The following is a 15,016-nucleotide window of genomic DNA, read 5'->3' on the forward strand; positions in this document are numbered from 1 at the left end:
CTTCTGTTTCCTCTCCTTACAATTGTGTTTTTGGGAAGCTATTCTTCGATAGATTGAGCTACCATCGACTGCAAACGTTTAATACTGACTTATGCCGTCTGACCAATGTGTATCCTTCTTTACTCTGACCAATTTTGGATACCTCTTTCAACACTCTGGATTGAGAGATTTATTTTGAAACATAATTAAACATCTGAAGTACTTTTAAAGAACATGATGACGTTCTAGGGCTACGATTAACGGCTATCACATAACTAGAAAAAGTGGAAGATGACAGGCTTTAATATTCGACTCTAGTTCTTTTTCATCTTTCCAAGGTCATGCTAGTAATCTTGTTGTTCCACCACTTCGGATTGGGAAAAGATTGTCCCGAGTACATGGATGAATAACCATGTTTTCGCAACGGGGAAAACAAGATACGAGTCATTCAGGCGAGAGTGCATCAACTGATATTTTTTAAAATCAAACTTGGGAAAAAGACAGTTGCCTATATCGCTTCTAATCGACGAAAACGGCAATCGAAGGCTCGCTGTGCATGACTGTGAGATCGTGTATCAACACACAATATGTTTTTGATTAGATGAAAAAAATTTCTGCAAGCCTGCGAAGTGGTCTCAGTGAAATCGTGGCTTTTTATACTTTGCTGAGCTAAATAGCTCAAGAGACGATTAACTTAACGCGAATGATTATCCACCGCGCACGAGAGGAACTTGTCTCGCAATTAAGCCAATGAATTCCTCACAAAAACTATCTAAACACAAGCGAGACCTGCTGAGGTGGCATATGTCGCCAGGTTGTTAGTTCAGGCAAGTAGTTCCCGCATTCGTCATGCCTAAAATAGTCACTATCAACTCTCGTGTTTCAGTCAAACTAGAACGAGGCTCACGCGATTGGGATCAACGAGATATTATGCACATGCGAAGAGTAATTTAATTTCACAGGAATCCGACCAACCCAATGTTTAAGCCAAAAAGATCGCAAGGGTCATATGTGCCGATTCAAATTTCCTGTCGACAAACGGTAAGATGCCCTGGTAAACATCCTTAGAATCTAACCCATGCGGCTTCAAGTTCAAGTTCATGAAATCTGGTAAAAAAGAAGACGAAGGGCATATATGTGGTAAAATATTGAACCTATAACACACTCGTATTTTTACTGATTTTATTATGTTACAATCACACTGTATTATTATAAATATTTTCACAACAAGATTGTGTATGTCGCCTTTGCTTCTAAACAAGCCTAAAGTTCTTCAGATTAATAAATATGTTTTTTTGTATGGGTTCCTAGAACCCGTACACTATCCTCTCGACTCTTAAACTCTACATTGAGTTATTTATGGTATTCTACTATATTCTTGGCGTGATCTTACGGCCTCCTTTCTTCTGTAACGGTTTTGTGTGTATTTTACCTTTAAGTGAGTATATTTCTGGTTATTTTTTTGCCAATCTACTCTCAGTTTCCTTGCCGATTTCAAAGGCGCTTTTTTCTCATTAATCCTAAGAGTCGGCAGACGAGCGGGAACGCTTTTTCGGCGAAGAATTCGAGCTGTTCAAAATCAACAGTAAACGCATATTCAGGTCCAGAGGCCATGTCGATTAATTCCTGTTTGAATTTTTGGATTGATCGCTCGGTTCCAGCCCCAATGGTAATGATGAAAATGCCTTTTTCCTTCAAAAACGCAGCCTGTCTGCGGGCTATTCTCAAGTCGTGGGCATTGCCGTCGGTGAATATAATCAACATATCGGGGATGTACGGACGATCGCCGTAAAGTCCCGTGAAAACCTGTGTTTATCAAAAATATGCACGCATTAGGCGTTGAAATGAAAGGTTCTCGCCATGAAAGGTTCAAATTGGGATAATTGGTAGCATTAAAGATAGATTAGGTTATAGTTATGGCTTGAATTTGTGTTTAAATTGATAATAAGCCACTCACCTCGTTGTTAACACGAGTCAGCGCATCGCCAGTTGCTGTGCGCGTCCCAGCTTGGTAATTCATGTTACGAATATTTATGATCGTCTCGAACTCCGTGTACGCACCTAAGTCCCAGACCACCGAAGTGAGACGTTCCTCGCTGTACTGCATGAGTCCAGTGTGAATGTTGGACGACTCCACTCTTAGTAGTGAGATGAAATCCATCAAAAAGATCTGGACTTTGGCGAAGTTGGGGGTTTTGATGCTCGCTGATCCGTCGATTACGAAGTAGATATCTTGTGGATCACGACGGCACAGAGATGGACTTAGGGCCCCTTGAATTTTCGAAAGATTTCGATGTTATTGCAAATAAAAATAGCTGTCGTATTGACTACCTTTATCAAGCTGTTCCTTCTAAAGGTCAAGTAAGGATCATCTCTTATTGATCCAGTGTTACTACAGGAGGAAATCTAAACTAAACTAACTTTATTTATACTGGATAGCTCTATCAGTTCTAAAATGTTCTTCCTGGAGGTCCAGTAAGGATCATCTTTATTGATCCAGTGTTACTACAGGAGGAAATCTAAGCTAAACTAACTTTATTTATACTAGATAGCTCTATCAGTTCTAAACTGTTCTTCCTGGAGGTCCAGTAAGGATCATCTCGTATTGATCCAGTGTTACTACAGGAGGAAACTTAAAGTTAAAACTAAACTAAGGATCATCACTTATTGTTCTCTTTTTAAAAGATACTTACTGCCAGGTTTAACAGGTTTTTCGAATTCTGAACAGATCGTTTCTATTGCTTGAAAACGCTGTTTCTTTAGGCCTCTGTACTTTGAAAGAATGACGTTGCTCTTCTCGGTTATCTCTTCCAAGAACGATGCAAGAAATTTTGATGATGGTGTTGAACGAACTCCAACAGTAATGAGTTGGACTTGTCTTAATCCTAACAGTCTAGCTGCACTACGAGTATCCTCTTTGTCGTTTGGTATTCCTCGCGTGATGAGAACGATCACATTTGGATTGCGTTCTCGCTGTCTCACTGCATCAAGCTCGTAGAACTATGATTAGAAGTAAATACAACTTGAGATTTTGCTTAAACAAGGAGTGATTAGACTTAGCAAGTATCCAACGTTTTTATATTATAATAATTATATATAAACTTTCACGTTCTTGACAGAGAATGAGAGTTGATGAGAGTTAGCACGCGAGAGTTTACATGAGTGTTTTCTCAACTATCATGTCCTGATCAAACGAGAATGAGAGTTGATGAGAGTTAGCAAGCGAGAGTTTACATGAGTGTTTTCTTAACTATCATGTCCTGATCAAACGAGAATGAGAGTTTAATGAAAGTTACCAAGCGAGAGTTTTATCACATGAGTGTTTTCTCAACTATCATGTCCTGATCAAACGAGAATAAGAGTTGATGAGAGTTAGCATGCGAGAGTTTACATGAGTGTGCTAACAGCTATATCACAATTCATAGGAGAATCACCTCAACATGTTAATGTTAATCGGAGTTTATATCATTCATTCTTGTCTTATATTTTGGACAAACAAAGCTTAAGATACCAACCTTATGATTAGCTGCGACCAACGCATCCCCGGTGAACCGTTTGTATCCCCTCTGTTGAACAATGGTCCCCAATCGTACTTTAATCTCCCTATACTCCTTTGGGTTCATGAAATCTATTTCCATTTTTGCGGAGCCTTTTTCAGTGTATTGCATCACACCAACCCTGAATCTATCATCGTCAATATCACGAATAACCGACTTGATAAACCCCTTGACTTTTCTGAAATATTTGTGGGAGAGATCGTAAGAAAGTTGGAAGTTAACCGAACCATCGACCACGAAAAGAATGTCTTTTCCCTCGCTCCCAGAGCAGCCGAGCGGCGGTGAGGTTGTGCTCACTTCTGTTGCTGTTGTGCTCACTTCTGTTGTCAGATGCTCGGTCGTTAGACTGGGTAGACTGGGTGCCAGGGCACGAATCCTCGTCGCTGGCTTCTCTGTCTGTGGTTTCAACTCTGTGGTTGGCCGCGTAGTCGCTAAAATGAAAATAGACCAAGTGCATTAGTTCAGTGCCGGACTTTTCCGTACTCGCAACTTTAAATTTCATTGTCAGACCAGGTATAGAACCCAGCCAATGATATACGGATAGCTATGCTTGTGTATATAAAGCTTCAAAACCCCAATATTTACAAGACAATGCTTAGAGGCAGAATGTGGCAGTATTGTCTTATAGGAATTCTTATGACAAGTTCGTTTTTCCTAAACCTGTAAGGGTATCACAATATAATCATTCAAAACCAAGAAGTATCTCCTATGTGGCTACAACAGAATGTTTCTTCCGGAATAGACTGACAAAAATGAGATAATTTAGCTTATCGTCATTCTTGATCTTATGTGAAAGCAGTTTGAAATCAGCATGTTCATTCAGCAACGAGTAGCCCTGTATTTTACTTATAAAATAAAGGTTACTAAACATTCTTAGTATACTGATAGTGTTTCAGCCGTGTCTTAATATAAAACAATAAATGCATGTACTTTATCAAATTACAGATTTGCATGTCTGTCGCGAGAAAGAATTAATTGAGATGAATTGATAATGGTGCCTAAATGGATAAATAGATAATAGCCAATTAAATCGATCCTATCAGTGTTATCTTCCACCTAAAGTTCCTTTATCAGATTCTGTCTGTGATAATTAATATAAACTGATATGAGTAATTCTGTATCAGTGGTAATATTACTGTCTAGTGTGTAGCAATTATATTTTGGGGGAAAAACAGAACGGACCTCAGGTTAAATTTCGTATTACCTTTAGGAGATTTTGTTTCGACATTGCATGACGTGTTTCTTTTCCCACAAACTGGCAATAACCTTGGCCCGCAAGCATTTTAAGGGCACTTTGAAACGGTCTAGAAATTTTTTTCATTGTAAAATATGTACAACTGCCAATACCCATGGGTGTATGTCGCCCATGTTTGGTACACAAGTCTAGAACTGTACTTGTCAAGATCATCGCCCAACAACCTGCTAGCATTTATGGCGTGCGTGAGTATCAGCATATCGCGCCCACCCACTGCGCGATACTTGTGCATTGTGGGAATGATTCTAGTTCGAAAGGGAACTCTATCACGTGGACAGACACGCAGATATAATAAAACTGGCAGAATGCCGGTTACCTCAAAGTAAAAGTGCAAGTTGAAAATGTAAACAAAAAAGTTTCCCATGATAATATTAGACCAGTTCGTATTGAAACTGATTTGTTCCCCGCCTCATAATCATATATGTTTACTTTATTGCTATGTTTGGTCCATAGATAGGCTGTTGAACGCTTATAAAGCATGCTTTAGTTTGTTCCACTTGTCCAACATAGCTTTAAATGAATGTTTTTGTAAGATTGACTGTCCTGCCTAGGATGTACTCATCTGTTTGCGCCATAATACAATCTCGCGCGATGTAAACAGTTTTCACTTCCTGTGATATTTGTTTAAACTTCCAGACCACCTGAAACATGTTTTGATACGGAAAAGCGAATTGAAATAGCGTTTTTGTAAACGATTCTCGTCAGAAATTTGATTAATTTTAGGCTTTCTTTATACATGAGGAAATTCATTTTGACACTGATTTCATGTTACGAGTAGTTCTTGCCCGTTTAAAATGGTGTGAAATTTGTTACGACAAATTAATGCATTTCGACAGAGCTTTATCAATGACAATGTGAACAATTTATCGAAAACTCATCGCCGAATTCCTCAAAGGTCAGTGTTCTTCAAAATACTTACGAGACCGTATGAAATTTACAAGGCAAAAAGGACTTTAAGTATTTTACGATGAGACAGTGGCTGGCTGGCCAAAAAAGGTTAGAAAATCCTCGCCGTAATTTCGGTTTTTACCAAGTAAAGCGCTCATGGAAGCGTGAATATTGGACAGAAACAATGGCCGACACAATGTCTATATACAAGTGACCTTCGTAGGAAATAAAAAATAAATTCCAGTGTAAACATGTTCTAGTGTTGTCAATATAAACACCTTGCATTTACCGCTCTTTCAATATATGTAAACTTCATGAAGCTATATAGTCGTATGATTTTCAATTTCTCACGACAAAATTTCATATCGTGTTTCTAGGTGTGAGCATATGTAAATGAAGGGCCTTCATTTATTTAAAGTGCTCTAAACTAGGCCAAAATTAGCAGGAATTTTAATGTGATGCGCCGGTCGCGAGCTATTGATTTGACAAGAGTCACTCGCATGGTGGAGATTTTTTCCCCCATTAAACTCATCAGCTATCATCGGCAAAGCCAAACTGTCTGCCAAGCACTAATGAACCAGCTTTAAAATGGACATACTCAGTATTAACATTGGCTACAATCCAACACAAATGGTTCGGCTTTGTGCAGTACAAAACTATGCCATATTTTGAAAAACGGACAGTAGTACGTTTTATGTGGTTGTGTACAAGTCCTACTACCCCTCCCCCCCCCAACCTACTGTTGCATTGAAATTTGATTGACGCTTACTTTCAGATACGAAAACGATTTCAACGACTTCGTTTTAGGAAGGGTGGGGTGGGGCATGAATTTGAACACGAAAGTCATTCTGAATAAAAAACAAGATGAATGCAATGATTTATTTTACTTACGTGGTCTCGTCGTCGTAATTGGTGTACAAACTTTATTCACAATATCGACTGCTATACTCTCAAGGTTTGCAAAGTCCACCATTTTCACATCATCAGGGCTCGAGGCGATAGTCTGTAATTCATCTTTCATATCATTTTCGACTTTTTGAACATCTTCCCCGGCGCCAATCGCAATTACACGAACTCCCTTATCTTTCAAGCGCTTTGCCTGCAGAGCGGTGAGGTCGGGGTCACGAGATTTCCCGTCAGTGACGACAATCGTGATATCTGGAACGTCGGGACGATCACCTCCTGTTTTTGTGAAAACCTGAAATATGATGTTTTAAGATTGTTACTACAGGAGCAACCCTACACTAAACTAACTTTATTTATACTAGATAACTCTATCAGTTCTAAACTGTTCTTCCTAGAGGTCCAGTAAGGATCATCTCTTATTGATCCAGTGTTACTACAGGAGGAAACCTAAAATAAACTAACTTTATTTATACTGGATAGCTCTATCAGTTCTAAACTGTTCTTCCTAGAGGCCCAGTAAGGGCTTCTTCCTAGAAGCCCAGAATGAACCTTATACTTATAGCCATTCATGCAATAACTCATTTACACGAAGTACACCAACCCTATGCATGCAGTCAAAAAACGACGACTGTTCTCACCTCGTCCACGACAATCTTTAAAGCAAGGTCAGTTCTTGTTCTTGGACCGCCATAGTACTCCATGTTCACGAATCTTTCACGGATCGTCTCAGCGTCGAACTTATTGTCGAGATTGAATCTTATCGCTGTGTTTTTTTCGTCGCTGAATTGCAAGAAACCAATTCGTGTCATATCGCGGCTGACGTGAACAGAAGACACAAGCTTTGTGAGAAACTTTCGAACTTTTTTAATATCCCTTCCTCCTATGCTTGCGGAGTCATCCACAACAAGAAACAAGTCCCTCGGCTGTTCTTCGCAAACTACAAATTAAAGAGGAAACAAAATACAATGTCAAATGAAGTAAACAAAAGCTCTGTGTATTCTGCCAAAGTTTCTGTAAATGCAGTGGATGTTCTGCACAAGGAAATCTTTAGGATTCGCTACAGTGTTCCTTAGAAATGAGACGGCATTTATAGCCGAGAAAGCCCCACAAATGCACAATCAATTGAGATTCTCTCTGAAGATGACTTTGAAATTAAGTCGAAAATTTACAGTTTCGACCTGTGTCTTGCTTGATTCATATTTTGACTCTCAAGATGTCCTACTTATTCGGAATATGTTTTTTTCTTTACTTTTTTAAATTGTCGTCTGGTCGTGGTTTTTAAAGCCCCACAAGTTTCACAAAAAAACCCGAGAGTTACAATACACAAATTAGTCAAATTCCTAAGTTTTCAGAGGTAAATTTGAAAGTGCAAATCAGCAGAAACTTTAAACTACGTCGCTTTAAACTATATCGATTGCCATAAAAGTTGTACGTTAAGCTACAATACAAGCTAGATCTAGCTACTAAGAGAGCTTTCAGTTGAAAGTGCGTTAAAGTTGCGAGGGCGACACAGACCAACTCTATCATCACAGCTTTATCAAAAGGCACTATCTGATCTTGAACAATCACATTGCACTACATTAATTACGATAAAAAGTAATAAGCTACAATTAGACTAAAACCTATTAGTAAAATTAACGGAAATAATTATAACATTTGCACAACAAACATATCGACTTGAATACGAAAGGGCGGAACATTAAATCTTTTCGTTCAAAAATGCCTGTTTCAGTATCTTGAGGGACTTACATCGTGTCTGATCATCAGGTTTTAAAAATAGTTTTTGAACTTTTATATTGAGTTATTTCCCGTGACAAATAAAGCAAGGATAATGATTTATTCACTGATGTCGATGCCGATGTAAACGTTTTTATATAAAACAGAGAATCTATATAAGATAATTATGGGTAATATTTAACAAGCCGGGAAATCAGTTTCGCATCACGGAAATGTGTAAGAAAAGTCTCGAAAGTTCGACCAAAACGCCTCAAAAGTTTAAATACGATCGTAAAGATGTTTGTGCGTTAATGCATACACGTCCGTTGGAGCCCAGTGTTTTATCACTAATTCACTAGACCTTTAAATTGTCCTGTATTAAGTTTCCTTAAGAGGAAACCTTTGTCTCGCTTCTACAAACAGATATCTGAATATCTCTCACAATCACATATGCACGCGATGCTAATGGAAACTTTGTGAACAGAAACTATAATATGAGAGAAATCATTCAAAAAGCAATAATAGTCTATGTTTGCTTAGGAAAGCTCGCATCTCTAAACCAAATCATACTGGCTAAATAAAAGGGAGATTGTTAAACACACTTTGCCTTTGCCAAACTGTTGAAAGTGTACGAATAATGAAAACCTTGAGATATTGTTCAATTCTTTTCAGGCTGTCTCTGCAACTCATGAGGGAAACGAGTTCAATATTTCTAAGGTTCGAAGCAGTTCCGTTATCGCTATAAATAAAACAATTTCGAAAGAAAAGCCTATTAATGAAATCACACCTTAGTTTTAATGACAGCTCAAAGAGAAAGTATGCATGCACCTCATCTGTAGTTTTAATATATGAAGGAGATACTCAGTCAAGAACTCTTCAGTTAATGAAGTACTTCATCTCTGATGCTGAGATGATTCGGTCTTTCCATTCAATTTCAATTCTGAAGTTCTCCATGACGATGTTGTATATAAATTTCCTATGAACAAAGGGTATAATTCACCACGATGCGTGTTCATTGTCGAGGAAATATATGTCATAATGATTTCACCCCGATTTTTGATAATGGCGGAGATTAATAAGCTGCAAAACGTGTCTTTGCATATTGCGTCATGGATAACTTGTGGTCGCTGCACCAGTGAATCGTCTCGACACTGTTGTCGTTCTTACGACACTGTCAAATAGGACTTTTCACGCCCACCAAGTGACAATATATGAAAGGCGACAACAAATGCGATGGTAAAGCTATTTTATAAGGTTTTCTCCAACGGCAATATCAATGCATGCAGAGAGTGGTTGTTAAGATAGCTGAAATTCGTTCAGACAATCAAAACTACGCAGTTTAAATCCGGTATTTTAAGAATTTAGATAAAAATAAAGGAGTTATCGTTATGAGGACGAAGCATTTCACGAATGAATGTTTGGAGCAATTAAAACGCTACTACGGTTGTTAAAAGTTACCCTAAAACAATTGACGCAGCATAGTTACCCTATGGCATTTCAAGAATTCAAGGATATAAATTGAGTTGTTATCATTGAGAAGAATTAAGCATCCTGCGATCAGCTTTTTTATACGGGATTGTACGCGAGGAAGTCTTGAAATCAATTATATATTTTACCCGTTGAACAACGAGCAAAATGGAACAACATAATTTGCAGTGTGTATTCTTTATCGTAGTAATAGAAATTCGGGAAGATTTGAAATATTCTGCGTACAGTTATCAAGGAAACATTAACCAATCAAAGTCCACGCATCGGTTTAACCAATTACAAGCGTTGGCAGTGATTTTTAGCGCTGTTGAAGGCAAGCGGCTATAGCCATGGTCAAATGCGCATACTCGTACAGTAAGGGCACGTTCTGTGACGGTACATACGTAATTGCAGAAGTTTCCCGATGTCTTTTATCATATAGCCTGAAGGCTTCAGAAATAATGCGTACACAAGATCAACTTGAACCAATTCAAAAGCGCGGGATGTTTATGCAGACGTCAGGATTCCTGCCTTCAAAGATGCTTAAAAACGAGAACCCTGTTATTATCATCATAACTGTCTTGTGTTATCGACCACTAGATTGCATAACAATATCCAACAATATTATGCACCTTATTTTGACGTTGAAAAACGTCAAAACGCATAAACAAAGACAGTCTTTGCTTGAAATATCGCATAGCAATTTTCGTCGCAAAAAACCGGCGATTTTTTAGCAACCGTTTCTTCAAAATGACAAGCTCGCTGCCAGACACACTGTCATTACGAATAATGATCGATTCAACTCCCGTCTTACAACGAGGGACGCGGTTTTACAAAGACGTCAACGGTGTACAATGATAGTGTACAATGTTCCTTGATTGGACATTGGCTTTTGAAAAGCTGAGAGCTCTCTTTAAGTAACTATTCCGGCATAGTTGTGATTTTAAGATTTGCCGATCCAAAGCATGAGAACTAAGTTTGTTGTCGAATTTGCGACCAACAAAAAGATTCTTGTATTTAGAGGAAGAAAAAAAACGTCGATGCTTAGCTAAAAAACTGTTTTTAAAATCTGTTGGCATTCTCTCAAAATCTGGAATAACGGCTATATTCATGCATATTGGATGATAAGCGCCTTGCCGCGTTTACAAGAAGATCAACAAATTCCCACATGCAGCTTCAAATAGGCGCAATTGGATTATACTGACCAGGCAGCACGTACTGTCTCTTGCTTAAAATGGGCAGGAAATTCACACGATTTTTAGGGGAAAAGTGGCAATCTTAAAGCCCGCGAGGCTTTCCATGCATTTACCACAGGAAGCAATATATTTTTGGTATGCCACAATTCGTCGTGTGGTTTATGACTTTATGTATATATTCCGTGTACGTAAGCATGTTTAGTAATTTGTACTTTCCGCCTTTCCAGACGCGAAGCTACCGCGTTTTTGTTGAAGTATATTGAACTTGGGCATGTTTCAGTCGTCCGTGCATGCAATCAGGCGTATTAGACGTAGATAAAAGCTATCATTCTTAATAGATTATTAGGTTACATAAAATTTGAAGGAATATCATTTACGATTTTCAAGCACGCGAAAACTTTGATTACGACGGCAAAAAACAGAGTGGCTTCTGTTTGATTTCTCAACTTGATTTCAAGGATTGAGAGGGTCGTTGATTTAAATGATACTGCATGGGTACTGCGGCCGGTAAACAGCGACCAAATGCTTGCGGAATAGCGCGAGCGCACTTTTCCGAAAGAGTCGCTCTTAGCGAAGAAAGTATATAGGATGCCGAACATATCAAGGGTAAAGACTTTTTCCTGACTTTAAAAGTATGCAGACAACAGTTAATATTACTATGGGAACTACAACGAAATATTATTGTCAATATTATTTTAGTTTTCCGGTGCCTCTTTTAACTTTGTTTAAATTTGCTATGATTCAAAAATAACCATTGCAAGATTTGATATACTCAGCTAGATCTTGTTCTCCCTTTCATTGCATAAGTTACTCCTTGTACACAAAACATCCTGTCGCATTGTTTTCTAGATAGCCCGTAATGCGCGTTTCTATTCTACTTGTGGCACGGTGCTTAGGCATGTGTTCTGTTCTAAATCACGTACGTAATATTCTAGACTTTATTTCTCTAATTCTTTGGCAATAATACCACTAATTACGAACTCGACGTCACAGATATATATAATGTACTTTAATCCTACTGGAATAGTATGCAATATAACCGTGGATTTGTCTGAAAAAGCTACTTGGAAATTACAATTTAATATGACAAGCGAATGATTAAGCTAGCGTTCAAATGCAGTGTTTGTGTTTGGCTTTTCAACTCAGCTCAGACGGGTCCTTAACCCTGAACGCGAGAAAGCATACTGCAGAATAGTACTATAACCTGCACTGGTGCATTACTGGCTTAAAATGAAAACAAACAGCAATCATTTATATTACGAGCAGTCATGGACACGCTAATTCTGACTTCAGCTTACCTTGTGTCACCATAGCATGCGCCTCTTGGAATAGATCCACACTCAGCATATGGACAGAGCAAAAACGATGTAATTGGTACGCGCCATTACGATAAAACCTCTCTTTCTGCGTATTTAACTTTGTGGCTGCTAATGAGAAGAAAAACAAGGTAATATATTAGCAACGAAACGATAGACTTGAATGCACAAATATTGCTTCATGTTTGACATTCGTACCGAAAATTGAATGCCTCCTATCTAGGATAGTAGTTCCTTATGATCGGAGCTCATGTTCCTCGATTTGATTTATAAACGAATGAAGACAAATTTGGTCGGAAGGAGACCTTTGTACTAACGGAAGCCAATTAAGATAAGTGTATTGCTATCCTTATGCGTCAGCCAAGTGAATATATTAGGTCGCGATTTGCCATAATACGCACTTCAAAAAAGCCCCTTCAGAATGCACCGAACCGCGCCTTGAACTCTATGGAAACCATGCTCGCAAGTTATTTGACGTTGAAAGTATCGAGGAAACGCTGTCATGACTCAGTTATGTAAACCACTCCACTAATTCGAACAACGCGAATCGAGGTTTGTTTGATTGACTGAAATGAAAACATTTACCGGCGATATTAAATGGCATATCTTAACTCAAATATTTAATAAACCTGGATTTTATATCTTATTTTCATTAACAACCCTTCAAAAAGTACTTTTGCTGAAACGTGCTACTTAAGTTCATTGTTAGATAATGTTCACTGTTGAGAAATCTTACATTCATTGCCTATAAATGGTCGAAATCTCAGGCTTAGCATTAAAGGTTTTAAAGTGCATACATTTATGCAAATTCCTCTCACAAATGTTTCCAAAATTAAACTTCAGGGTTGGATGAATATATACGTGAACTCCCGAATGTCATTGACGTTTTAGGTTTATAAAAAAAATTGAATGGAAGTCCTGGTTTAAAAATACCATCACATAATCTAAGTCATATGTATATGCCTGTAGTAAAATATAATTCTCTCAGAGTAACTAAAAGTAATAGGATATAAGAAGTGAAATCCCGTTAATAAAAGGCGGGGTTGTAGCTACTGAGAAACAGAAACTAAAAGACAATAAAAAAATTGCGCCAAAAGCTCCAGGAATCACATGAGGGTATTTCATGCATTTAACAAATATGAACGGACGCAAATACTTCATATCTTACTTCTAGTTTATGTCAGATGATAGTATACTGAGTTTTTTTTCCGATTATGTACTGCTATATATTGGAACGGTTGAAGGAACTATATATGCTGTCAGACTCTTCTTAACACAAGTATTAACTTTGGAATGTGTTCAGAACGGCCTACTTTAGTATTCCGTTTGTTGCCAGACACATTTTATTTGTCAACCTGCCAGCTAATAATATAATCTGCATTCGTTCAGTACACTTTCGAAGGAAAAATTCACTCGAAAATTTCCTGGGTTTATGCCCTATTTCCTCATGAATCATGACCAATACCATTTAGTCCATTTCCCCTTATAAATTATTGATATCTTTTCGGGAATCGTAGAATTTAGCGTTGATTGTTCCTGCAATGTTTTGAATTACCGCTAGGAAATGTCTTTATAAAGGCCTGTGTCTTTTATTAAATTAAACTATGTTTCAAGCTGAATAATAGCGCTGAATAGTTCAATCAACTTGTCTTAAAAAAAACACAACTCGTTGACGTCTATCTAGTCCTTACTTGGTCCTGAAATATTTCTTGTTTGACAGCAATATTCTCTCTTGAACGCAGACGGGAGCACGCCTTTGCTTGTCCTTAGAGCAACTTACGACACTCAGAAATGGGACTTGTCGCAAACATCGCGGATTTTTATGCAAACGGCGAAGCAACGGGGCGCCTATGACTAAACACCTTAGCTTGTTAATCGAATTTACGAGTGCTCAATAAGCGTAATATTTGATCAAGGCGTGCCAGCGATGGACAGATGTCGACACCACATGATACGCCCGTATTTTGAACAATTTACACGCTGCCAAATGCGCTATTCCTAAACAAAAGAGAGGGTCCCACGTTATTGACGAATTCCAACCACAATATCAAAACACACCAGAAAGCATAATATTGCAAGAGCAATTTGAAATTGCGTATCGTACGCCAAGTGAATTCGGTTTGATGACGAAACGACCAGCTTTCAAGACTTGAAAATTTTATCCGAGGAATTTCGCCCCGGGTCTGGGCAATAATGTCAGTCGATACATTACTAAATTTAGTTGTATATAAACAAGTCATTTGTGCCAATAACTATAGGGGATTTACGAACAAAGTTTGAAGAACAATGAGACTTAATTAAGTATGTCCAACGCGTGTACTTCCCCATGTGCAGAACGAGATGAACCCAAATTAAAATGCAACAAATCATGAATCAGTTACGTGTTCATATTCACCTATCGTTGTAAACACTTAAAAGAAACAGCCTTGTATAATTTAACATCTAATCATTTTGCATGCATAGTTTCACGGACCAACTTTCATACTCAGAGTGTCTTTCGTGCGTTTGGATTTGAACAAAATATAGAGAAAGATACGAAACAAAAGCTTCTAATCAACCGTATCTATTTCTAGAATTATTTCCATTCTTGGATTCTAGTACATTATAGAAGTGTAACTATTGCTCTAGTATCCTGTGTAAAAATGTGGTATCCCGTTGGTAATTTTCTGGCTTCCTTTATTAAAAAGTCATTATCGCATTGTAAAAGGTGTAAAGCCGTAAAAGTGTCTAGTTCTC

General features: G+C 38.0%; 1 protein-coding gene across 2 annotated transcripts; it reads right to left on the bottom strand.

The window, feature by feature from the left end:
• Positions 1 to 1,149: 1,149 nt before the first annotated feature.
• LOC114527032 (collagen alpha-3(VI) chain-like) lies at positions 1,150 to 14,075 on the bottom strand. Of its 2 annotated transcripts, none has more exons than XM_028548602.1 (8): positions 13,972 to 14,075; positions 12,263 to 12,391; positions 7,224 to 7,522; positions 6,571 to 6,877; positions 3,495 to 3,967; positions 2,673 to 2,979; positions 1,937 to 2,250; positions 1,150 to 1,785 (listed from the first exon to the last, which is right to left on the bottom strand). In XM_028548602.1, exons 2-8 carry the CDS (start codon positions 12,309 to 12,311, stop codon positions 1,474 to 1,476), a joined length of 2,061 nt encoding a protein of 686 aa, XP_028404403.1. In that variant the 5' UTR covers positions 12,312 to 12,391; positions 13,972 to 14,075; the 3' UTR covers positions 1,150 to 1,473. The 2 variants fall into 2 exon arrangements, with proteins under 2 accessions (XP_028404403.1, XP_028404402.1); XM_028548601.1 differs by lacking the exon at positions 13,972 to 14,075 and adding an exon at positions 12,479 to 12,548.
• Positions 14,076 to 15,016: the final 941 nt, after the last annotated feature.

The sequence above is a fragment of the Dendronephthya gigantea genome, unplaced genomic scaffold, assembly GCF_004324835.1.
Source record: "Dendronephthya gigantea isolate DGI-Jeju-01 unplaced genomic scaffold, DenGig_1.0 000042F, whole genome shotgun sequence".
Taxonomy (NCBI): Eukaryota; Metazoa; Cnidaria; class Anthozoa; order Malacalcyonacea; family Nephtheidae; genus Dendronephthya; species Dendronephthya gigantea.